The 26895-nt window shown below is 45.8% G+C and overlaps 1 protein-coding gene across 1 annotated transcript in view; it reads right to left on the bottom strand.

The window, feature by feature from the left end:
• Positions 1–26661, bottom strand: part of hfm1 (helicase for meiosis 1) — a 36275-nt gene extending 9614 nt beyond the window's left edge. Inside the window, exons 1-22 of the mRNA XM_056293841.1 lie at positions 26580–26661; positions 26330–26445; positions 25588–25870; positions 24907–25262; positions 24519–24560; positions 24330–24400; positions 23951–24083; positions 22830–22981; positions 22606–22677; positions 21800–21955; positions 21249–21449; positions 20910–20998; positions 20755–20798; positions 20302–20403; positions 18023–18168; positions 2164–2258; positions 1832–1965; positions 1638–1685; positions 1289–1369; positions 983–1074; positions 702–808; positions 342–389 (exon numbers count right to left, since the gene is read on the bottom strand). Of these exons, the coding sequence (XP_056149816.1) occupies positions 342–389; positions 702–808; positions 983–1074; positions 1289–1369; positions 1638–1685; positions 1832–1965; positions 2164–2258; positions 18023–18168; positions 20302–20403; positions 20755–20798; positions 20910–20998; positions 21249–21449; positions 21800–21955; positions 22606–22677; positions 22830–22981; positions 23951–24083; positions 24330–24400; positions 24519–24560; positions 24907–25262; positions 25588–25870; positions 26330–26445; positions 26580–26650 (2639 nt within the window). The 5' untranslated portion in view covers positions 26651–26661. The remainder of the gene's footprint in view (positions 1–341; positions 390–701; positions 809–982; positions 1075–1288; positions 1370–1637; positions 1686–1831; positions 1966–2163; positions 2259–18022; positions 18169–20301; positions 20404–20754; positions 20799–20909; positions 20999–21248; positions 21450–21799; positions 21956–22605; positions 22678–22829; positions 22982–23950; positions 24084–24329; positions 24401–24518; positions 24561–24906; positions 25263–25587; positions 25871–26329; positions 26446–26579) is intronic.
• Positions 26662–26895: the final 234 nt, after the last annotated feature.

The raw sequence follows: 26895 nt of genomic DNA, 5'->3' as shown, positions 1-26895 counted from the left end.
CCAGGCCGTAACACAGGCCCCCCCACACACACACACACTCTCTCTCTCATACCTAGGGGCAATTTAGTACAGCTGATTCACCTGACCTACATGTCTTTGGACTGTGGGAGGAAACCGGAGCAACCGGAGGAAACCCACACAGACACGGGGAGAACATGCAAACTCCACACAGAGGACGATCTGGGACGACCCCCAAGGTTGGACTACCCCAGGGCTCAAACCCAGAACCTTCTTGCTGTTAGGCGACCATGCTAACCATTGCACCACCGTGTCGCCTCAAAGCTAACCCCACTGTTGAAATCAACAATAATACACGGGTGTGCTGTCCTTTTTGTACATACCAGTTAACTTTCATCTCTTTGTTTCTGATCTTTCCCTCCATGGGAAACCTGGGGAACCACATCAATATGCTCATTTTGTTTCATTTGTTCTCCCTTATGCAACTTTGCCACTCCAGTCCCCGACTAAATTATCTAATTAAACCTAATGGTCACTGGGCGAGACATTAGGCCTACATTACTGCTGCAAAATAATGTACAGAAATAACTTACTAAAAAGAACTGAATTTTATTTTTTAATAATTCTTAAAAAAAAATGAAAGAATTTTCTTCCAGTATACTTTTACTGTTCTTGCTATTGTATAAGGCTTAGTCTTGTTGCAGGACCGGTAAGTTCTCAAACGATTCTCTACATTATCTGACCTGATAGTGATCCTATTCTTGTCCTTGTTCAAGGTATTCAGGGTTCTCTTCTCATTCATTCTCAAATGCACATCACTGAATTCTTTGCTTTTCGAGACCAGCTCAACCTGTACATAGAATCACTTTTTATCTGGGTCCTCTTTCCAATGCCAGACACCACATTTAAATTAAGGAATTAGTCACCATTAAAGGGATCTAGTCCCATATGAATTTAAAGATCTGAATTTTGCACCTAAATCTGGGGGGAAAATGTATTTCACAGGTTTCCTTGGGACACCTACCAGGTCTGTTAATGTCTCAGAGCCAGTAAGGGTCCTGAACTGTTTCATGGTGTCAAAGGCAACACAGTACCTCGCCATCAACCTGCCCGCCTCTGGATGGAACAGAACCTAAGTAACTTAACAACTGAAGCTGAATAATACATAGGATTCAGTTGAAACACTCATTTAAAAAGAACACAGATGAAGATAAGAACTGCAGCTCCACCACTTTCTAAAATTAATCAACAACAGGTGTGTACTACACATAAGTATACACTTGACATTGATGTCAACCACAACATTTACACAAATGGCCTGGCGAAGAACCTGTAGGTTTGATGTTGACATCCTCGTCCATGGTGATCAGACCAATTGAGGACAGAGAATTGAGGTTCTTCAGACACAGTTCTGAAGCAGGACAGGAGACAAACATCAATCACTTCCTATTACAGTCGATGGGATGATGTTTTTTGTTTGCACAGGTACAATCAGAAAGACACATCAGTCCTCAATGACCGATACAGAATTGACAAAGACCTCAACAGGCCTAACATGTCAGGCCAAGGCAATCAAACCTATTCGCAATGCCTGTTGTTCTAATGTATTTATAGGCAACGCCTAACAGTAAGGTATTTAGAAGGTACTTTAATAGGATCAAATAGAAATAAAAGAACACCTTGTAGTTTTGCTTCGATTCCACATCTGTCCAAGTCAATGGGGAAACCTGCAATGGGAATAATCTTTATCACTGCCTTTTAAATGCTTCAAAATTGGAGTATATCAGAAGAAACATGGCTTCTTAAGTATCATTAAGTGTGGACCCCACTGCAGACAGAGGTACTTTCTTGGATCCCTGCAATGAATTCTAACCATAGTGTTTGGGGTTCTTCAGAGCTCTGATATAGAGGAAGGTGGAGCGTATCCAGTCCACAGCCATGTTGACATTGCTGATGGTTTGAAGGACAATCTCAGCATTTAGGTGCTCTACCAGATGACCATGTAAGCTGGAAAAAGGAGGATATTGTTAAAGGGTTTATATATTTGTGTTAGTGAGTGAGACTGACAGAGAGAAATATCTGAAAAACAAACTTGAAAATCTTAAAAAAACTTCACCAACTCACACACCAACCACCAACCCTGCATGCAGACACTCACACTGAGAGAGAAAGAAAGAGGGGGAATGAGAAAGAGAGAGAAAGGACCTGCTCTCAATAATTTCCATCCCATTCATGAGCTTCATGTACTTGTCTTTGGTCTGGACCTTGGTCATGATCACAGCAGTGGCTGAAGTATCAAACTGGAAGAAGAAAATCAAAAACACAAAGATAATGTTTAAAACCTGAAGCTGTATACTTTCTCTATGAAAAAGATCACAGTTGAACTTAGCCATTCATTTGCTTGCCCATTGCTTCAACGCTCAGCTACCTCAGCAGAAATCAATTGATACCAACTGAATGTAGTTTCCTTTTAGAAATCACAGAAGGTTGAATCAGTTTATCTGGACACAACGTTTATTGAGAGAAACGTTTCATCACTCATCTAAGTGACCTCGTCAGTCTCAACTGACTGCAGTTATCCCCATCCTTATAAACAATACAGTTGCATAATGATCAAAAACAAAGATCAGTTTCATTGAAAATTGCTGTGACCATTAAGTAGAGTTACAATGGCCATGTGTACCATTCATAGAGGATTGGGGAATAGTTGCAATCACAGCACTGTGATGGCGATAGATGTACTCTTGCCCCCCCCCCCTTCAGTTCAGGGATGGTCGTTCCCTCTTTGATGTCAAAGAAAGTCAAAGATGGCCTCTTTGACTCCGGTTCAAACCAGCGTTCCTCCCTATCAAGGATGTGCACATCAAGTCAAGTCAATTTTATTTGTATAGCCTATTATCACAAATCACAAATTTGCCTCAGTGGGCTTTACAGCAATACAACTTCCTGTCCTTAAGACCCTCAAATTGGATAAGGATCAACCCCCTAAAAAACACCTTTAACAGGGAGAAATAATAGGAATAAACCTCAGGGAGTGCAATAGAGCAGAGATGTCTCTCCCAAGACGGACAGACATGTAATGGATGTTGTGTGTACGCAATTTACAGAATACAACATTGAAAAAGGATAACAGAATTATAATGGAATTATAAGATATATGAAGAATATGATGAGGAAGATGTCAAGCAGTGTCCAGATGCCACCGGAACAGCCCAGGACCCAAGCCATGTAGACCTGACAGGAGGACAGACTACACACGCACACAAGAGAGACTCGCATCACACCATTCACATACGCAGGAGAAAAGTCAAGAAAAAAAACATTACTTACATATCGGAGCGAGAGAAGGATATTACATTGGCACTGGATAACAAAATTATATGGATTTAACAGATTTAACAAAAAGAAAATGTGATGAGGGGATGCCAAGTAGTGTCCCGGTGGTGACCACCATCACCACGGAAACCTGGGAATAGGAGACTATACGTGCACACAGGGGACACTCACATAACACCATTCACATACACAGAAGAGAAAGGGGAAGGCATCATTCAGAGAGAGACAAAAGGCATGTGAGAAAAAAGAACAGTTTGCAGTAGTCAATAATCTGTACTCTATAATCTCATTGGAAGAACAATGCTTGGTGAATTCATTGAGACAGAAACTGACCCGCCATGCAGTACAGGTTGTGAAGCACTCAATTTAAAGGCAACTAATTGTAGCTCTGTGATGGACTGGCGAACTGTCCAGGGTGTCTGCCTGTCACCCAATGATTGCTGGGATAGGCTCCAGCATCCCACGACCCTAATTAGGATAAGTGGCTTGGATAATGAATGAATAAATTAATAATAGTAGGCTAAGGCAAAAAGATGAATTTTAAGTTTGGATTTAAAGGACTCAACAGAATGATTGTCTGATAGAAGCAAGTAGATTATTCTACAAAAAGAGAGCCCAACAGGAAAAGGCCCTGCCATCAGCTGACTTCTTTTTAATTTTTGGGTACACACAGGAACCCTGTATTTTGAGAGTGGAGAGCTTGAGATGGGATGTATGATTTAAAAAAAAAAATTATTTCTGATTTTTCTCCCAATTTAGAGGCCAATCAATCCCTATTTTTTGTAGTTCAAACACCCACCCTCGTACTGCATGCGTTCGCCAACTGTATCTCTCCGGCCGGAAGTCTCGAAGGAGCCACCTCCCCACTTTCGTGATAAGGCGAATCCAGGCCGAACCACTGCTTTTCCCCGACACACACACAGACGCATTCATGTGACGAACACAAGCTGACTCTGCACCCCTCCTGAAGACAGCGCTGCCAATTATTGATGCTTCGTCGAGTCCGGCCATAGTCGGATGGAATGTATGATTTAAGGAGATCAGATAGGTATGATGGGGCAAGCCCATTTAGGATTTTATAAGTCAGCAGAAGCACCTTGAAGTCTGATCTAACATGATAGGAAGCCAATGAAGGGAAGAAAGAATTGGTGTAATATGGTCACATTTTCTAGTTTTAGTTAGTATTCTAGCTCTAGCATTTTGAACCATCTGAAGACTTTTAGTGTCAGCATGTGGCACACCTGAAAATAATATTACAGTAATCAAGTCTGAATGAAAAAAATGCATGTATTAGAGTCTCTGCATAGGGTTAGTGGTTAGTGGTTGTGTTAGGAAGGGCATCCGATGTAAAATTTTGCCAAATCAGTATGAGGAATGACAAGACCATACCGGATCGGTAGAGGCCCGCATTAACAACGGCCAGCATTGGTGCTGTGCCCTCACAGGGTCTTGATGGAAACTCTAAAATCCACTGTGGCGACCCCTGAAAAACAGGGAAAAAGCTGAAAGAAGGAGTGTCTCTGCATCAGCCATAGACAGGAAAGACCGAATTTTAGCTATGTTACATAAGTGAAAAAAGGCAGTCTTGATGATTTCTTTAATGTGCTTATCAAAGGAAAGGATGGGATCAAAGGTAACGCCAAGATTTTTGGCTGCCACACTTTGTGAAATCAGAGTTGTTGATTGTTATTGTTACTTGATCAAATTGGTGTCTGTGTCTAGCAGAGCCAAGGAACAGCATCTCAGTTTTATTCAAATCTAAAAGCAGGAAATTTAGTGACATTCAATTTTTCATAGCAGCCAAGCAGGCCTCTAAATTAGTTATTGAGTACGATCGTCAGCCCTTATATGCACATACAGCTAAGTATCAGCCGCATAGCAATGGAAATGTATTCCATGACTGCATATAATTTGGTCAAGAGGTGAAATATAGAGAGAAAAGTAGAGGGCCAAGAACTGAGCCCTGAGGTGTGCCACATTTGACGTCAGCGAATTTTGATGTAATATTATAGCAGACAAAATGTTTTCTTCCAGATAAGTAGGACTTAAGCCAAGACAGAGCTAAGCCAGGGACACCAAAATTAAAATTTATTCTAATAGTATACAGTGATCAATGGTGTCAAAGGCTGCACTGAGGTCCAGTAGTAGAAGCACAGAAGTGGAATCAGAGTCCATAGCAAGTAGAAGATCATTCACCACTCTGGTCAGAGCAATTTCAAGTGACAGGCCCTGAAAACTGATTGAAAACGTTTGTATAGATAGTTTTTTTTTTGTATATCGGTCGAAAGTTGATGATACACAACTCTTATACTTTAGAAATGAATAGAATATTAGAGACTGGTCAACAGTTATCAAGAAATCCTGGATCGAGGTACAGTTTTTTAAGTAGAGGTTTGACCACAGCTGTCGTAAAAGTGCTGGGAACAGTGCCAGTAATATAAATTAACAATGTCTAGCATTGTAGGTCCCAGGAAAGGCCCCCTCTGCACCTCTGACCCTCAACACAGGAGCCCTCCAGGGCTGCGTCCTGAGTCCCCTCCACTACTCCATGTACACCCATGACTGCGTGGCCACACAGAGCTCCAACTTGGTGATAAAGTTTGCTGATGACACAATGGTGGTGGGCCTGATTACCGACGATGACAAGACGGCATACAAGAGAGAGGCCAACGACCTAACAAAGTGGTGCCAGGAAAATAACCTCTCGCTCAACGTTGACAAAACCAAGCAGCTGATTGTGGACTACAGGAAGAGAGGGGGGAGGCTGGACCCCATCACCATCAACAGGTCTGCTGTAGAGAGGATCAAGAGCTTCCAGTTCCTCGGTATCCACATTACCGAGGACCTCACCTGGGATGAACACACCAGCCATGTGGTGAAAAAGGCTCAGCAACGCCTCTTTCACCTCAGGCGACTGAAGAAGTTCGGCATGGGGCCCAGGATTCTACGAGCCTTCTACAGAGGCCAAGAACATCCTGACTGGATGCATCACCGCCTGGCATGGGAACTGTACTGTCCACAACCACAAAACACTGCAGAGGGTTGTGCAGACAGCCCAGGACATCAGTGGATGCGAGCTTCCCTCCATCCAGGACATATACAATGGACGCAGTGTCAGCAAAGCCTGTAGGATTATCAAAGACCCCAGCCACCCCAACTATGGACTGTTCCAGCTGCTACCGTCAGGCAAGCGGTACCACAGCCTCAAAGCTCAGACCAGTAGGCTCCGGAACAGTTTTTTCCACCAAGCAACCAGGCATTTGAACAAAGAACATTAAGGACACTAAGCCTGGTGCCGGACTGACTGGTACTGACCTATGGTCTTCAGCAGCTCATCAGTTTACACACAAACACACACGTAGCTTGGCATACACAAACACACACAAACATACAAACAACTACATACACGTATGCACATTTATTAAGGTCGGGCCTACACATACACATACACACACACACACACACACACACACACACAGCATCCTACACACACTATTTATTGTTATTACTACTTTTTTGTTCTGTTTTGTTGTTATTTATTACTATTGTTGCTGCAGTGTTGAGGAGCCGAAACACAAGAATTTTACTCTCTTGTACTTGTTTATTGAGACATAACAAATAAAGAATCTTGAATCTTGGTAAAGGGTCAAGTAGGCAAATAGTTGGTTTAGAAGCTGACACGAGCTTAGTCAAAGTATCAAGAGAGATAGTCTTAAAAGCTGTGACTCATTGTATATAATTGAATTTGGTAAGACATGATCTGCAGAAGTCATTGGAGTTTAAGAACTAATTTTGTTTATGAGCTCATCAACCTTATTGCAGAAAAAGTCTAGAAACTCATGGGCCATGAATGGTGAGCAGCTAATAGTTAATACAAACGTTTGTAGTTAATAGCAGTTTCCCGCTTCCGGTGTGGGAAGATCAATTAGTCAATGAAGTTGCATTTTATATAGTGCTTTTCTAGCTGCAACAGCCACTCGAGATGGCAGCGCGAATTCACATTTGCAGTGGCCTCACCCAGTACCGGTGTGGGAAGATGGCGGCGCGAATTCATGTTTGCATGAGCCTCACCCAGTACCATCCATGCAGTGTCTTTGTCCACGTCTGCGTTTAAGTTTTGTCTTCGTTTGATGGCTGGGAGAGCTGGCGCTGGATTGGCTGGGAGAGCTTGGTCTGCTGCATCCTGTGGGCCCGGGGACCACGGCCCTGCCTGGAGCTGCGACTGAGGAGGTAACACCAAGGGCTGTCTTGACAGGGCGTGAAAGCGGGGCAGGCTAAGCTAACTGCTTGCCCATGCAGACCGGCAGTTCTGATAACACCGATGGCAGTCTGGCACCTTGCCTGGCGTTGACTGAAGTGTTTTTGGTGTTGTCGTGTGGAGTGCAAGGTGGTGTGTCGAGGGTGTCTGGCTGGGAGAGCTGGTGTTGGATTGGCTGGGGGAGCATGGTCTGTTGCATCCGGTGGGCCCAAGGGCCATGGCCCCTGCCTGGAGCTGCACCAGAGGAGGAAACACCAAGGGCAGTCTGACAGGACGCGGAAGTGGGGCAGGCTAAACTAACTGCTAGCCCATGCAGACCAGCAGTTCCGACAGTCATCCTGGCCAGCGTTCATTCCCTTGGACAGTAATGTTTTCTTTTTCTTTTCTTTTTTTAGTTTAGATATATGCGTTAGTTTGGATATATGTATACATTTGGATATGTGTGTTCTTGAAGTTCTTGTAGTTTTTGGATATGTGTTGCACTGCTGTGGGCTGGGGAAACGACATTTCATTTAATTTCATCTCAAGAAGTACATGAAATGAAATGAACTGTCCCTGATTCTAATAGACAGTTGCTTTTTCGCTTCCCGGCCGCGGCAGTTCCTGTGGTTGCGTTGTCCCCCGAATTCGCTACATTGGTGTCAGAAATGGGATGAAGCGACCGTAAGGCCATCGGAAGCGTATGCGCCCTGAGGCGTGAAGGAGCTGATATGCTTAAGCGCGGGGATGCGCTTCCCGAAGGAGGGGAGTAGTGCAACGTGCATGGATAAGAAGACACGCTGGCTGGTGGGTCTGACCCTTTGGTCGAGCGGTTAGCGATGCCTCCTGCGGCGCGGGTGACACGGGTTCGCTTCCCGGCCGCGGCAGTTCCTGTGGTTGCGTTGTCCCCCGAATTCGCTACATTGGTGTCAGAAATGGGATGAAGCGACCGTAAGGCCATCGGAAGCGTATGCGCCCTGAGGCGTGAAGGAGCTGATATGCTTAAGCGCGGGGACGCGCTTCCCGAAGGAGGGGAGTAGTGTAACGTGCATGGATAAGAAGACACGCTGGCTGGTGGGTCTGACCCTTTGGTCGAGCGGTTAGCGATGCCTCCTGCGGTGCGGGCGATACGGGTTCGCTTCCCGGCCGCGGCAGTTCCTGTGGTTGCGTTGTCCCCCCGAATTCGCTACAATATATTAAGGCGACACCCCCCACCTTGTTTATTTGCCCGAGCTGCATGGACATAAGTATAGTCAGGTGGGGAAGCTTCATTTATGGCAGTGTTACTCTTAACGCGGCTCGCGAGACTTTGTTTTGCGCCTCATATAGATCCACTGATAACAATAAGAACATAGCTATAACTTACTTCTTATACGTTCCGTTTGTGTCCTGTTTTAGCACATTGAAATTAATTATCCAGCAGATGGCAGCATACTGAAGATAAGTCAAAACGTAGGCTAAGTAACAGCGTGGGACCATGGGTAGACGTATAGCCTATGTATGTAGCTTTGTATTTGTGAAATGTTTTGCAAGTTTAGCACATAAGGTCATATCAAATATTGTCTCGACCTCCACCCCTCTCAAAATGGACAGATTTATTATTAGAATCAAAAGAGATGTAAGGATGGAAAGCATGGTACTATATATTTTTTTTAAACATACACAAAGATGGTAAATATCTTGAGAGTGATGACATAAAAAAACAAAAACAAAAAAAAACACCCGAGCTATATCTGCGGCTCTTTGAGGAATCGTTGTTAGGGTTTGTGGAAGACCCCAAGCGCACGACACCAGACAGAGATGGGGTTAGCCGAAAACTGGCGTACTTTATTCCTTACGCGTACAAATAGTTAAACATCGGAAGGCAATGAGCGACAAGGAAAAAACGGAAAGTCCAAGGGGGGAAAAAAACTCGCGGGTAATCCAAACGGGAACATGTCAGGATACTTGCATGGGGAAACTTTGCAAGGGAAAAACATGAACCAAGGGCTGGGATGAGTTCGTAGAGAAAAGGACCGTGGGAGGAGAGTAGCCGCTACCGCGGGTGCGGGGAGGTTACAACACGAACTGACAACGGGCACGTGGGAGGCCACCAAACTTAAGCCCAGCCCTGATGACTAAGCCCGGCCCTGACGAGCCGATTGGCTGCCGGCGCGGGGTGGGCGGGCCACGGCGCGGGGTGAGCGAGCCATAACAGTACCCCGCCCTCCACGGGAGCCACCAGGCGACTTGCCCGGCTTGTCGGGATGGGAATGATGGAACTCAGTGAGCAGCCCAGGGTCCAGGATGAACTGGCGGAAGACCCAGCTACGTTCCTCCAGACCGTAGCCCTCCCAGTCTACCAAATACTGGAGCCCTCGTCCTCGGCGCCGGACGTCCAGCAGCCGGCGGACCTTCCACTGGGGGAGCCCATCCACGATCTCAGGGGGAGGCGGAGCCGGGGCCGGAGGCATCAGAGGACTGTGGGAGACAGGCTTAACCCGAGACACAGAAACACGGGATGGGTCTTCAAGGAAGCCGGAAGCTTAAGACTCACCGCCGCGGGGCTGAGAACCTTCCTGATCTCAAAGGGCCCGACAAACCGGGGGTTCAGCTTCTTCGCGGTGGACTGAAGCGGGAGATCCTTCGAGGACAGCCACACCCTTTGGCCTGGTTGGTACGTAGGTGCTGGGGACCGGCGTTGGTTGGCTCCCCGACTGGCGCGCTCAACTGCCCGGAGCAGAGCAGCTCTGGTCACCTCCCAGACGCGACGACACCGGTTCAGATGGGCCTGCACGGAGGGAACCGCCACTTCCGACTCCTGCGCAGCAAAGAGAGGCGGCTGGTAGCCCAGGGACACCTCAAAAGGTGAGAGGCCGGTGGCAGAGCTGACCAGGGAGTTGATGGCATACTCGACCCAGGGGAGGAACCGGCTCCAGGAGCTGGGCTTCTTGGCGGCCACGCACCGGAGGAGAGACTCCACGCTCTGGTTCATCCTCTCTGTCTGTCCGTTAGTCTGTGGGTGATAGCCAGAGGAGAGACTAACAGAGGCACCCAACCCCTTACAAAAGGCCCGCCATACCTGGGAGACGAACTGGGGCCCTCGGTCCGAGATGACGTCCAGGGGAAGGCCGTGGAGACGGAACACGTGGCTCGTCAGGAGGTCCGCCGTCTCAGAAGCCGATGGGAGTCTGGGGAGGGCCACCAGGTGCACTCCCTTACTGAAGCGGTCCACCACTGTCAGGATCACAGTGTTACCCTGGGAGGGAGGCAGTCCAGAGACAAAATCCAACGCCACATGGGACCAGGGCCGGCTTGGAGTTGGGAGGGGCTGCAGCAGACCCGCGGGTGCCTGGTGAGAGGCCTTGCTGCGAGCACAGACGGAGCAGGCCCCTACGAAGTCCCTGACGTCGTTCCTCATGGTGGGCCACCAGAAACGCCGAGCCAGAAAGGTGAAGGTGCGGTGGACACCCGGGTGGCAAGCAAACTGACTGGCAAGGCCCCACTGGAGAACCCGGGGCCGGACTGCGTCCGGGACGAATAGGCGGCGTGGAGGGACGTGGCTCGGGGCGGGATGGGAGCGCAACGCCTGCCTGACCACGGTCTCGATGCCCCAGGTAACCACGCCAACCACCCTGGCCTCAGGAAGGATGGGAGTCGGCTCCTCTGTAGCTGGCTCCCTCCTCGGGTGTTGTCGAGACAGGGAGTCTGCCTTCGTGTTGCGGGACCCGGGGCGATAAGTCAGCGTGAAGTCAAACCGACTGAGGAAGCTGGCCCACCGTGCCTGCCGACCATTGAGGCGCTTGGTTGCCCAGATGAACGTCAAATTCTTATGATCCGTCCAGATGGTGAACGGCTGTTCCGCCCCCTCCAGCCAATGGCGCCGCTCCTCCAGAGCAGCCACCACTGCCAGCAGCTCCCGGTTCCCGACATTGTAGTTCTCCTCGGCGTGGAGGAACCGGCGAGAGAAGAAGGCGCATGGGTGGACCTTCTGGTCAGACGCTGACCGCTGGGAGAGGACAGCCCCCAACCCGGTGTCCGAAGCGTCCACCTCTACGATGAACTGCCTCTTGGGGTCGGGGTGGAGCAGGACCGGGGCACTGGTGAACCTCTCCTTGAGGGACTGGAACGCAGAGCGGGCAGCCGGGGACCAGATGAACGGCTGGGAGGGGGAGGTCAGTCTGGTGAGAGGTTCTGCCACGCAGCTGTAGTTCCGGGTGAACCTCTGATAGAAGTTCGCAAACCCGAGGAAGCTCTGTAATTCCTTCCGTGATGTGGGATCGGGCCAGTCCACCACAGCCTGGATCTTGCGGGGGTCGGCCCGGGTCTGTCCCCTCTCAACGACAAAGCCCAGGTAGTCAACAGAAGGGGAATGGAACCGGCACTTCTCTTCCTTGACGAAGAGCCGGTTCCAGAGGAGACGTTCGAGTACCCGGCGGACATGCTGGACATGTTCCTCGAGGGTCCTGGAGAAGATGAGGATGTCATCGAGGTACACCACCACAAACTCGTCGAGCATGTCGCGGAGAATGTCATTCATGAGAGCCTGGAATACCGCCGGGGCGTTGGTGAGGCCGAACGGCATGACCAGGTACTCATAATGACCCCGGAGCGTCTTAAAGGCTGTCTTCCACTCGTCCCCCTTCCGGATCCGGACCAGATGATAGGCACACCGGAGGTCCAGCTTACTGAAGACTGTAGCCTGGGTGAGGGGCTCAAGGGTGGAACTCATGAGAGGAAGGGGGTACTTGTTCTTGACGGTTATCTCATTGAGTTGGCGATAGTCAATGCAGGGTCGGAGGCCCCCGTCCTTCTTCTTCACGAAAAAGAATCCAGCTGCCACCTGGGAGGACGAGGGCCGAATGAGCCCCGCTGCCAAGGACTCGGAGATGTACTCGTCCATCGCCGCTTTCTCGGGGATGGTCAGACTGTACAGACGACTGCTGGGAAGGGGTGCCCCAGAGTGGAGGTCGATAGCACAGTCATAAGGCCGATGAGGAGGAAGAGATTGGGCCCGGGTCTTGCTGAAAACCTCACCTAACTCATGGTACTCAGGGGGAACAGAGGAGAGGTCGGGAGGCGGGGTACTAGGGGCACGTCGGGGGGATGGGGCGGGAGCAGCCTGGAGACATTGGGCATGACAGGAGGAGCTCCACTCCATGATGGTACCGGAGGCCCAGGCGATGTGTGGCTCATGCAGCACAAACCAGGGGCGCCCTAGGATCACAGGGACTAACGGGGACTGGATGATGTAGAACCGAAGTCTCTCCACATGGTTACCTGCTATGGTAAGAGAGACAGGGTGGGTGCGTTGGGTGACGCTGGCCAGGCAGCGCTCGTCCAGCGCGAAGGCCTCCATGGGCTTCTCCAGCATCTCCAGCGGGATGTTAGCCTGGGCAGCAAACTCCGAGTCCAGGAAACACTCATCAGCCCCCGAGTCGAGGAGTGCACCCACCGTGAGCCGCTGGTCAGCCCAGGCCAGGGTAACGCTAACTAGATGGTTCTGTGGGGCACGACGGCGGGAACAGGAAAGTCGGCTCACTAGGATCTCCCAGGGCCCCAGTGAGCCTAGTCTTTTGGCCGAGTGGGGCAGCCGCTGATCAGATGTCCCTTCTGGCCACAGTAGAGGCACTGACCCGCCTTGAACCGGGCCTCCCGTTCGGCCGGGCTAAGGCGCGTGCGCCCCAGCTGCATAGGTTCCTCCCCCGTCGTGGTCTGGAGCGCGGGGGGAGAAACGGCCACAGGGAAAGTGGGGCGAACAGGAGTAGGGATCCTGTTAGGAGTGCTGGACGACTGGGGAATGGACGGGGATCCACACAGGGCTTGCTCGCGCCTCCTCTCCCGGAGGCGTCCGTTGATGCGGATGGCGAGCTTGATCAGGTCCTCGAGGGAGGTGGGCTCCTCCCGGGTGGCTAGCTGGTCCTTGACAGCCTCGCTGAGACCTCTCCGGAAGGTGACCCGAAGTGACCGGTCGTTCCAGCCGCTCTCAGCTGCGGCCAGCCTGAACTCCACCGAGTAGTCTGTGACACTGCCACTGCCCTGCTGGATACTGCTCAGCCGAGCACCAGGGTCCTGGCCACCGACTGGATGGTGGAAAACCTTCCGTAGTTCCGCCTCAAAGGCCTCATAGGTGAGGAAGAAACTGGCCTTCATGGTCCAGGAAGCAGTGGCCCACTGAGCTGCTCAGCCTGTGAGCAGGTTGGTCACGTAAGCGACCCGGGCAGCATCAGACGTGAACATGCTGGGTTGGTGCAGGAAGACCAGCTCACACTGCATGATGAACGTGGCACAGGTCTCAAAGTCGCCATCAAACGGTCGTGGGCTGGAGAGGCAGGGCTCCCGGGGAACTGGGTTGAGCCCCACAGGGTTAATCGGGGCAGCGGGCCCAGGGGGTGGGTTACCCACGACTCCAGGGGCAGGCTGGCCCGGCGGCTGGATGGTGAGAGCCGCCGTGATGGTTTGCAACTGCCGCAGGATCTCTGCTTGTTGGCTCGCCAACGCCGCCTGCTGCCTCGTTAGGTTACCCACACAGGCCTGGAGGGGCGGGACCCGATCTGAAGATCTCTCACCGCGGCGGAGGCCGCCTCTAGCTGCTGGGTGTGGGAGTTAGTCAGTTGGATCTGTTCGATGAGAGCCGCTCGAAGCGGGCTGGCCGGTACGCTCTCTGTGTCGGCTGGGGTCGTCATGGTCAGTTCGTACTGTTAGGGTTTGTGGAAGACCCCAAGCGCACGACACCAGACAGAGATAGGGTTAGCCGAAAACTGGCGTACTTTATTCCTTACGCGTACAAATAGTTAAACATCGGAAGGCAATGAGCGACAAGGAAAAAACGGAAAGTCCAAGGGGGAAAAAAACTCGCGGGTAATCCAAACGGGAACACGGCAGGATAATTCCACGGGGAAACTTTGCAAGGGAAAAACATGAACCAAGGGATGGGATGAGTTCGTAGAGAAAAGGACCGTGGGAGGAGAGTAGCCGCTACCGCGGGTGCGGGGAGGTTACAACACGAACTGACAACGGGCACGGGGGAGGCCACCAAACTAAGCCCAGCCCTGACGACAAAGCCCGGCCCTGACGAGCCGATTGGCTGCCAGCGCGGGGTGGGCGGGCCACGGCGCGGGGTGAGCGAGCCATAACAATCGTCTTACTCATAAGTGGCTCTCCTAAGAAAATTAGTGAGTACCAGGGGCGTAACCCAGGCCCACCCATTTCAAGCCCAGGCCCACCCAATCACGCTGGCTTACAAGCACGTAGGCCGGCCCCTTTTACGTACGTAGAACTGCAAAATCTGAGCGCGCATACCATCACGCTCTGTATTTTTCACTGCTGCTAACTAGCCAATTCCCAACGTCTTAATTTAGTACTTTGCACCGCATCGAAAGTGTCGGGACACGTCAGCACTTTTTTCGAGACACTGAACTCTCTATACAGTTTCATGACAGGTGCGCACAGACACGCTAAACTCCTCGAAATACAGAAAGAGTTTCATCCTAACAGACGATGCCTGGAGTTAGAGCGCTCAACAGACACAAGGTGGAACTCGAAGTCAGGATCAGTGAGCAAGGTTTTGGTGTTACTTGACGTTATCTTGGAAACGCTAGCACAATTTTCCGAAACTAGTGGTCACACTAAAGTTGAAGCCGAATCACTTTTGCAGCAAATTCAGACGAAGAATTTTTTGTTTTTGCTGGTTACATTCGGGAAATTATTCGAGAGCAGCGATTTTGCAACAAAAGGTTTACAGAGTGGCTCATTGACTGTCACTGACTGCATAGATCTAATTCAAGGCCTCAAAGACAGTTTTGCACAGTTTAGAGATAATTCACAAGGTGATTTCAACAAAGTGTTAAAACTAACAGAGGAACTGATGGAAAAGAATGACGTCTCCAGCTGGGATGTCACCGGCGCTCGGGAGAGAAAGCTGCCCGCGAGATTCAATGAGTCGGTGGTTACCACTAGTTTGGGCAAAACTACAAACGTGAGGAACAACGCTGACCTGAAGCAGCCTATGGATTAACATTCTGGACAGGCCGATTACTGAGCTGGACAGTCGCTTTCAGCAAGATCAGTATGGCGTCATGCGAGCAGCCGCTGCTTGTTTACCAGGATCAGTTACGTTTTCCCAGAAAGAATCATTGCAGCATTCGTGTGATCATTACCGGATATCTATTGAGGGTTCGGAATGGACCGTTTTCATTCAGGCACTGCGTCGTAAAGTGGAGAGGGGTCAGTGTTACCCATCCCTCATTGAAGTGCTGGACAGCTGCAACTCTGACGTTTTCCCAAACATTAACAGACTGTTAAGGGCAATGATCACCATTCCCCTGACTTCATGTACTGTTGAAAGACTCTTCTCCACTACAGGCCATATCAAAACATGTCTAAGATCTTCCATGCTAACTGCACGCCTCAACAATCTATCCTTGTTGTCCTTTGAAAGGGAATTTACTGACTCTTTGGACTATGATGAAATAATCTCGATCTTCAACGCTCGCCCTCGGTGTCTACACATTGTGCTGTAAAACGTGTACTATAGGCCTATAGCTTACATGTTGTATCATGATCTTTTAGACCGAGTCGGGCTGTTTTCCTCAGTGATGTTTAAATGGTTGTGCAGAGCCTGGCGAGAATGACTGGCGTGGTATTTGTTTAAGTGGGTTTTTATTAAAGTTTTAGTATGTTTCTTGGTCACGTACTAAAAACCTGTGTTATGTGTTTACTGCTGTAATGTGTTCGAATTTGCGTCTTGTTTGAAGGATTATTGCTGGAAAATTTTGGCCCACCCATTTTCACTCAGGCCCACCTAAAAAAATATTCCTGGTTACGCCACTGGTGAGTACCACTGATTTATGGGAAGGAAAACATTTGGTTTCAGCCATGTTTCACATAACCCAGTCATATCAAAACTATGTTCAAGATCAGATCATTTATTAGTAAGGTTTTGGTAGACAATGATCTGATCGTTATGACACCAAATTTAAGCATCTTACTGAAGTGATCAGTAGTAGGCAGAACTTCAGCGCTACCAATAGGTGAAATATTAATTAGAATTAGACGCCTTGTATTATTAGTTGACAATTTTGACAACCTACGCTTGGGATGATTTGTGATCACACTTTTGATAACATTAGATGTTTGATTCTGTAGTTTATTAGATACTTTGTTGCACATTGCACCACCAGCAGTGGTAGGAATGATTATTAGATTATTGTGATTCACACATTTAGGAGAGTAGCACTTGAGAGCAATACAACAGAGTAGGGAGACAGTCTCCATGTTATAGACCAAGCTGTCAGTCTGATAATCTATGCTATGAAAAACTCGCTGACTAAACATATTAAACTAGTTGACTCCACAGCCGCACTAGTTTTAAACATATCAGGTTTTCTAATCACCTGCAACCTGCTGAATGGTAAGTCCCTATCGCTCGACAAAAGAGTGGCACCGTCCCCAGTAGGGTAAATGTTGTCCGCTTTCTGCAGGTAAGGGTGGCCCCAGAAAGAAGGCCAACATCCTCATCCTTGAAAGAGTGGCCACTGACCTGTATGGGTGTAGATGGCGGAGTCCCCCAGCACAAACAGAGCAATATAGTGTATGCTGATAAGTGCCAGGAGGATTGCTGTGACTTGTACATCGGGGAAACCAGAGAGACGCTGGCCAAGAGGATGGCACAACACAGAAGAGCTAAAGCATCAGGCCAGGACTCTGCGGTCTACACCCATCTACACTCTTTCAAGGATGAGGATGTGCACATCCTTGTTAGGGAGGAACGCTAGTTTGAATGGGGAGTCGAAGAGGCCATCGATGTGAAGAGGGAACAACCATCTCTGAACCGGGGGGGCTAAGAGTACATCTGTCACTATCTTACAATGCTGTGATTGCAGCTATTCCCCAATCCTCTATGAATAGTACATATGGCCATTGTAACTCTAGTTAATCAGAACCAGAATCAGAATCAGAGTCATGTTTATTGGCCATGTAGGTATGCACATACATGGAATTTTACTCTGGGTCTGTGGCTCTCTCAGTGTACTTAACATAGAATAACAACACTACAACACAATAATCTTCAGATATATACACAAGCATTGACTATATACAGGCGAAATAAGAGGCATTAAAGTGCAATGGTAACAGCAATTGCATATGAAACCGAACGTTGTTTTTGGTCAATATGCAACTGTATTGTATAAGGGTGGGGATACCTTCAGTCAGTTGAGACTGAAGAGGTCACTTAGATAAGTGATGAAATGTTTCTCTCAATAAGTGTTATGTCCAGATGAACCAATTCAACTTTCTGTGATTTCATTACCTGGATTATTGAGCATGCATAAAGACATTCCTTTTAGAAAGCAAAAACAAAATAATTTTCTTATATATATATTTTTTTCTCTTTCTTTTAAGTATCAAGTACCAATTTCTATTATCGTGACATTAATTTTCTTGCTCTACGTCGTTTGTATCAGTTTTTGTATTTGGCTTCAAACCCTTTGCCTTGATGGCTCCACATACCTGTGGTCTTCCAGCTCGACCTATCATCTGCAGTATGTCAGCTTCGCTGTACTCCTCACAGGAGCCTGCGACGTAGTGCATGGTAGACTTGACCACCACCAGGTGAGCAGGCAGGTTCACCCCTATGGCTAGTGTGCTAGTAGTAACTGAGACATGGAAATAAAACCAGAGCATCATAGTTCACTGCCCCGTTAAAAATATAAAGGGTATATTTGACAGAAACAACAACAACAATACCACACCTAAAAAAAACGTATTTCTCAATATGGATATTATTCAGGATACAAAATCAATGTGGGAAAAACAGAAGTTATGGATATTAATGGCCAAACACCACAAATTATAAAACTCCAGAGTGGGTTTACATGTTCGAAAGATGGTATTAAGTATCTCGGTATATACATCCCCAATTCCGCACAAAACCTTTATGATGCCAATTATAAGAAAATAATTCGGTGTATTAGTAATAATTTGGACCGATGGTCTATACTCCCTCTGTCCGTACTAGGCCGTACTGAAAGCATACGTATAAATGTTTTGCCCAGCTCCTTTATTTATTTCAGATTTTACCTACTGAAGTCCCGAAATCTACTTTTGATAATCTGGATAAATTGATTTCTTGGTTCATATGGCAAAGAAAGCACTCAAGAATTGGGCTTAAAACATTACAGCTATCTAAGCCACATCGGGAGCTTAAACTTCCTAAATTAAGATATTACTTTTGGGCCACAGAGATGAAGCCTTTGCTAATGTGGACCCAGGGCAGCACATAAACACGCTGGCTTAATATTAAAAAAAGCACGTGTTCACAGCCCCTGCACATTCTACCATTTCTGGATGCCCCTATAAAAGAAATGGGACAATGGACTGCAATTACCTTAAAAGTATGGGGAAAAAAATACAATCAGCATATGGACTACCAAAAACAATCTCGCCACTAACAAGCATTGGATGAATGAAGACCTTTATGCCTAAGAATTTAGATACAGGGTTTAAATAAATGGTCAAACATGGTTTAGCTAAATTGCATCAGATATCGAACAGTCAATCTTAAGACATCTGAACAGTTAAAAAAGGAACTCAATCTCCCTAGGGCAGACTTCTTCAGATAGTTGTTACTAGGACATTTTCTTACTACACACAAAGAATGGGGGAAAACTCATAAAATCTACCCCAATAGAAAATTATCTCACTGAATTGCAAACGGGAGATGGAGAAAGGAGAGTAATTTGTAAACTATATCAAATATTTTTGACTATGAACCAAGATAGCTCTTTAAATATAAAGCAGAGATGGGAATCAGAATTAAACATGGGTATAACATAGGATACCTGGAAGGAAATATGCATAGAAGCAAACCTAGTGACAAATTCAAACACATGGAGGGAATTTAAATGGAAAGTAATCACTAGATATTTTTAAACACCAGAGATAGTGTCAAAGATGGGTCCTACACACACCAGCTCATGTCGGAAAAACTGTGTAGCACAAATTGGAAACCATACTCACATATTTTGGTTATGTCCTAAGTTACATGTCTTTTGGAAAGAGGTATTTGATGCTCTTAAAGAATTGTTACAGCAGAATATTCCACAAGATCCTATGGTGGCACTACTGGGAGTAATACCTGATGGTATATCTAGAGAGGAGGTCTAAGAAATATTTCCTAGGAATACTACTTACAGCAGCCCTGAAGCGTATTACGATTAAATGGATGAAACTACACCCTACGCCCCCCCCCCCACACACATATATAACTTATGGGTCCAAAAGGTGTGGGATGTCTACCATATGGAGCAAATAACATATTTGTTAAGGCTCCAAAAATGTATATTTACTAAGCGGTGGGGCCCTGTCGTGGCTTTACTAATACAGTCAGGTCTTTTTTTTTCTCTTTTTTTTTATTCTCTTCTCTCACTTTCCACTTTCATTTGTTTCTCTGGTTTATAACATATCCCTTGTTTATGTGGCTATTACCTTACTTTGGAGTGGATCTTTTTCGTTGTTTGTCTACTTAATATTTGAAAGTCAATGTGAAGAATGTATAGATACAGCTGGAAAAGGAAAAGTGTCTTTGTATGAAAATATATTTGGTTCGGCCAAAACAGAATTAAAACAAATACTTATAAACAAACAAAACAGCATTTCAACAATATTAGCAAGTGTGTTTGTAGGAAATGGCTGATTGTTCTCCACCAATGTTGAAAGCATTTCTTGGTTAATTACATTTTTGTCTAATCTCTACACACTGATACACAGGCACCACCTAGCATGCTCACAGAGGACAGGTAAGTCTCCCAAAGTGAAGGCCTCTTCTACCATCTTTCTGTCTGACATATCAACTCCTGCATGATGATAACCAACACCATGCATCACCAGCTCTGGAACACAAACAAAACATATAGGAAAAAACATCTGACTTTTATATAATCAAACATGAGATGTGATCAAATATGACTGCTTTTGCATTTATATCAGTTTTTGTTACTTAATGGGCCAATTTCAAGTCCATCTCTGGTTTTTCCAACATAAAAAGAGCATCAGTGTGTTGTAATAAGCTTGGGTATTGGGGTTAGCCTGATGTAAATCTACTCAATTTGGGTTGCAGCAGGTCATGAAGAGAGTTTTTGCTACCTCATGCGAATTAACCCATAATATTTGAAGTAAGTGACAGCCCTTGAGAGTGTAATAAAAAGTATATGTGGTACTGGAAGTTATCTGAATGGATTAACCTCTCAGTTTTGAATCCAGGATAGAGTTTGCATATTTCATCAACCTGCACAGGATTGTAGAAGAGAGGAAAAAAAACAATCAGCAAAATTATGCTGCCAGTGAATGGTTGTGTATGCATACAATTGTTTTTGTTAAGGGTAGGGAAACAACCTACCTCTGTTTGTGTTCAATGCTCATAATGAAACTTGCTTCCTTAGCCAGAACAGTGGCTGACTGTTGAACTCCTTTCCTTGTGGAGCAAAACTACCGAAACACGTAATAATCAACTAACGAAACACGTAATAATCATCACTAAATTACCATTAGGTTTGCTGTTTTCAATCCAGAAATCAATAATTTAAAACTAGACTTTTTTTCCCCTTTCAGGAACATTGGAAATTCTAAAGGTCAAATCCTTAAAAAGATATTTAAAAGACAAACAGACATAATTGTGGCCCTCCACGTCAGCAAACAAAAATTAGAGAAGACAGTTTATCACAGTATTCCTTCCCACCACTAGCGTAGGCCTCTGGTCAGAGTAGGTCTGTATGATGTTGGCCATCTTGTAGTTGAGAGATAAGTCAAACTTAAACTCCGTCTGGTTTGGACTATGGGGGAATCCCAGCACTACTTTCCTCAGTGTCACTGGGCGATAGCTCTCATCCATATCCACATATGTGGCTGGACCGCTCTCATTGCAAAGCCAGTCTGCAATCTAGGCATAGACAAGCAGAGTGACTATTAAGCAAGGGTTATGGTTTAAACTAATGAAAGATGTACAAATCTGCTAACAGCATAAGAACACCTTAGCATGAAATGTAGTTCATGCATAACTAAGAACTCAGCCAGAAGAATACAGCAACACCGTTTTTAACTCTTGATAACCCAGCAACCAAAAACAGCTACAAATGAAGGAACATTAGAACAGAATATGTGGTTGAGATGGAGACTGTGAAAGTCATTTATTGCAGCATACTTTTAAGAAACCTAAATCCTCACAGCCAATTGTCTAAATGGAATCAGAATATTGTTATGCAACCAATTTCTACAGGCCCCTTCACTTACATCAGCAACGTTGGGTATGGTGGCTGACACAGCCAAAACCCTCATGGATGGGTCTGTCTGTAGGTTTTCTGCCATCCTGTGGTTCTGCACTGCCTTCATTCTGCTGACCACCACTTCCAGGGTTGCACCACGGGTTGTATCTCTCACTACATGTATCTGGAGACAAGTGTGGAAGGATGTATCAGCAACCAGTGGGTATCAAAAACATCTCACCAAGTACTGCAAGCAGGTAAAGCCCATTTCCCCTCCTTTCACTTGTATTCTAATATCAAGCCACGGGTTCATTTGGTGCAAAAATGAGAGGTTACATCCACTATCACATCAAACCTGCATCACCAGGTCATTATTGGTGTGCCATAATCTTTGACTGCCTTAAAGCCAATCCTCAAGTTAAAATAAACTGCTGAGGCCCAAGATTAAATGTTCCCTGACTGACAATAATGTAACATGGCATAATAAAAACACACCAGAAGCAGTATATTGTCAGTTCACACACAACAGAACTATTCAGTACACTGTTAAGTGTGCAGTATTAAAAGTCTCATATGAGATACTATAACCCAGTGGTCCATCTTGTGCCATGGTGGACAATATGTATGCAGATTTCCTCCCCAACCCAACTCTATACCAACTGATTTCATCTTCCACCAGACAGCAGAGATCTAATCAGTGAAATCAGCTGTTGTCATGTTGGGTTGGAAAGAAAATCTAAATCTATAGACACAGGGCCCTCCATGGCATATGTTTGAGGACCACTGCTATAAACATTTGACGGCAGACATCAGGCCCGTGAAATTATGTGCTACCTCGTCAATGAGGAACAGCCTGACTTGCTGTAGCAGACTTTTCCATTTCCTTGTGATGCTGTCCCATTTTTCCTGAAAGAAATATCAAATACTTACATAAAAAGTTATTTTTTTGCAACAATTTTTCTTTCCAAATAACTTTGATCAGCACTGTTATTGGTTTCCCCCCATCCCTCAACATTTCTATCACTTTTCTGGTTTAGAAGCAACCTATTCTCACTCACTGGTGTTGTCATGATTATGTGGGCATTGATAATCTCGAAGAAGTCATCAATCTCTGTGTCCCCGGTCAGCTCCTTACATCTCAGCCCCAGGGGACCAAACTTCTGCTTCCAGTTCTCAAGGCGTTGGCTACATAGGGCTTTGATGGGTGCCACTGCCAAAATCAGTGAATCTCTTTCTTATACTGTCTTTTAGATTCAAGATCTCACATATACCCAAAACAGTATTAAATAGGTAAAAGTGTGACTGAATCATGAATGTAAACACTGAGTGTTAGCTGTGAGCAAGTCAGAAGTTGAAATTCCACAGGGAAAAAAAACAACATAAAACTGGATGTTGAGACCTTAATCTTTTTTTTTTTTTTGTGGATTTTTTCTCCCCAATTGTACTTGGCCGATTACCCCACTCTTCCGAGCCTTCCCGGTCACTGCTCTATATTGTTTTTCTAAATTACTTGTATATTTTGTATATATTTTCTTGTTTGTTTGCTCTTGTTGTTCTAATATTGTATATTAACTATGTTGCATGTTTTTTTGTATTATTTCATTATCCTAGGATGTCTAACAACATCAGGCAAAGGGACAGCCAATGGAAACTAGCCCATTAGCTAACTCGGTTACATTTATATTTGTTTAGAATGTTGATTAATGTACATTGTCCCTTCCCAAATAAACATTTGAACTAAACTAAACTAAACTTAGTGACCTCTTCAGTCTAAACTGACTGCAGATACCCCCCCTTATAAACAATACAGTTGCATAACGACCAAAACCAACGACCAGTTTCATATGCAAATATGGGTGTGCAGCTCTTTTGTTTATAAGGGGCGGGGATACCTGCAGTCAGTTTAGACTGAAGAGGTAACTTAGTTGAGGGATGAAACGCATCTGTCAGTAAACGTATTCAGATGAACTGATTCAACCTGCTTTGATATTTCAAAAAACCTTTTGGAAAATGTTGATGCCAATAACCGTTCCAGGTCTGGAAAACACAATCTTTGATTTCAATGTCACAAGTCCTCCTTAATCTCTATTAGTATAATTCAGCTCTAATAAAAAGCCCAATACCTGGGGGTTTAGGCTTTACTTGTATTTTTAAATATCCTATCCATTAACAATCTCACTATAGATAGTCTTTATGTCTCTCCAGGGCTCTGAGGTCTCCATCAGTAGGCGAACGATCGCTAACTCAAACAGCACTGTTTTGCCAGATCCAGTGGGGGCACAGGCCACAAAATTCTTGCCAGTGTAAAGAACCTGTGAAGATACCAAATATATATTGAGAATAATTTTAATAATGTAGTAATACTGAATAATTCAGTGATGCTTTGCTTTTCAAAATTCATCATGCATTTGTGAATATGGTTTTAGATGTAACCTTCAATATTCTGTCCATCATAGCCTTTATATATATATATGTGTGTGTGTGTGTGTGTGTGTGTGTGCCTGCATATGTTTATCTGTGAACCAAAAGTTAAATATGATGACAGTCTGTTTACTTACATCATCCAAGGCTTTGGACTGAACATAGTTGAAAAAAGGAAACTCTCTGAAGATGGATCTGAATTTAGCTGCTGTGCTAGGGTCAGGAATAAAAACCACATCCAAAGTACAGTTGTATTCCAAGAATTCTAACATATTTAACAGCATTTTCATCTGTAGTTTTGTTAATACCCAAAGCAAAAAGGATACAGATTTCAGAGACTGGTCTCAATATTCCAGACCTAGAAGAACCTAACAATGTTCCAGACGGAGAAATGTCATGGATTTTAGTCAGACACTTGATACAATATGTATATTCCTTTCAGATCAAACGTCTGTTGATTTCATCAGTGCTGGTAATGTTCACCACCTAGTGGCCTCCATATTTCATTACAATAAAGTGGTCATTGGAGAGAGCTCACCTTGTTTCACCTCATCACATCCTAACACACTATGGCAGCTGCTGCCATGGCTGTACATGGGCAAAGTCATTAACCAAACCACATCATATTAGCTATTCTGTGTTTGTACTTCGTAAATCAGTAATACAGCTGTGGACATAATGGTTGTGTGTGACTGTGTCAGTGCTGTGGACCACCTTGTAAATGGAGTGGCTGAGGCGTCATGGGGAGAACATGGGCTCTCTTTGTGCCCTTGTCTTGCATTTCCGCCTGTGCTGCCTGCTGCGAGGGTCGACCACTCGCTGCAGATGAGCCCACACAGGGGAGGGAGAAGTGGGGCTTTGGGGGGGGGGGGAGGGTTGACTGGCTAGCCGTCGCTGGCGGTGGTGGCTGAAGAGAAGGAGGAGGCACTGTCACCATGGTAACCTGACTGGGTAAAGTTTTAGATCTGGATGTTGCCTGAATGCTGCCACTGCCAATGTTGCTGAGGTCATTTGTGTTTGACGAGTCGCCTTTGCCAATCAACACCTGACCCCTCGAGGCTTTGAACAAACTACCATAGAAAATAGAAACATTAGAAGAAGGATCTTGGGAGAGAAAACAATTCATAAGCTTTAAGGCTTCTATGGATGGCTAAGTATTACGGACACTGAGAACCGGAGAATGAATGTGCACATTCATTTATATGAGAGTACACTACAGATTAAAAGAGAATGAAACCATGTGTTAAGGTTTACCTCCTTTCATGCCCTGCTCTCTAATGACTTACACATCAAGACAAAAGTAGTTGTATTAACATCTTAACTAAGTATAATGAATCCACATAACACTGGCCTTAAGTAGCAGCAGATTTATCCCAGTAAATCACTGGCTCTTGCCTTCTCCGTAGAGGTGGACTTTGGCTAAAGTCCAGAGCCAAACATCTCCTGCTTACAACCGCATGACCAGAGTACAGTGGGGTTTCAGCACGACCCTTGGAGGAATCCACAAACCCCTCATCCCCCCCAAGGTTACCACACCCACTGGTGCTGCCTGGGCTCCCCTCTACCTCTTCCTCTATCCTATCAAAGCTCTGAGAACCAGAGATTTTTGTAGTGAAGACTGTTGAGCCAGCAGACAATTTAAAAGGAGGAAGGTATTTCTTGGACTTTTGTGAGAAACCTGTGAGAAAGATTGAAATGGAAAAAAAGGATGTGATGAATTTGAGTTTTTAGGAACTGTGATTTTTGTGTTTGTTGTTACATTCTGGCTATGGAAATTGGTGTTGGCTTCTTCAACCTACTCAAAACAAAATGGAGTTTGGAAGGACATTAAGATTAAACTGATAAGATAAAAAAAAGACAAAAATAAAATGGCTTTCTTTCTTTCTTTTTTCTTAAAGATCATGAGCAAGGAATCTACCATTCCATTTACACTGACAATTGAGTGGATATTTGACAAAAGTTTAGCATGCCTGCCACTGATTTACTAGTTCAACTCAAATAAAATTGTGTAGGCATTCCAGTCTATTCAAGCATCCATGCCAGTGAGTCACACACTTAAATTTAGTAAGACTTTGATGGGCCACATTCTGAGTTGTACACGAATCATGCGAAAAGGAATGAACTGACTACTACATACTATTCGAGGATGCAAAGGTTTCTGCCTCATTCTGGATATCCTGAGTGGTAGGGATCTGAGACAGAGATGGAGGGACATCGAGCTTCCATGGACTGGGCTCTTGGCACGGTGGCTTTCTGTCAAGTAAGACACAGATGGGGGAAATATAAAACATCCACTGAAATTATGGGTGGGGGTCCTGCCAAGTGGGGGGGGGTCAAGAGGACTGAGATGTATAATGGTTAATGATGGGCACCCCACCACCACTCACGCTTTGAGGACAACAGGCCTCTCAAAAAATAGACCGTCCAGGGGGAAGGTGAAGTCGTCAGAATCCAACATCTCAACAGATGACCTAGACACGCACACATATAAATGTGAATGTGAACCCCCCCAAAAAACGTTAGGCACTACAGATAACGAGTTTCGGTTAAACACTGAGGATTCAAATCATATATTAATAGTCTTTACATATATTAATAGTTAAAACGGGTAATATACCCGTCAACGATTGGCAGCGTTGTTTCCCCGTGAGCAAGCTAGTTCTGCTAGCTAGCTAGCTAACGCATTTACGGGAAAAAAACAAG

This window comes from Lampris incognitus, chromosome 14, assembly GCF_029633865.1.
Source record: "Lampris incognitus isolate fLamInc1 chromosome 14, fLamInc1.hap2, whole genome shotgun sequence".
NCBI lineage: Eukaryota > Metazoa > Chordata > Actinopteri > Lampriformes > Lampridae > Lampris > Lampris incognitus.
This window is presented reverse-complemented; position numbering and strand designations above follow the sequence as displayed.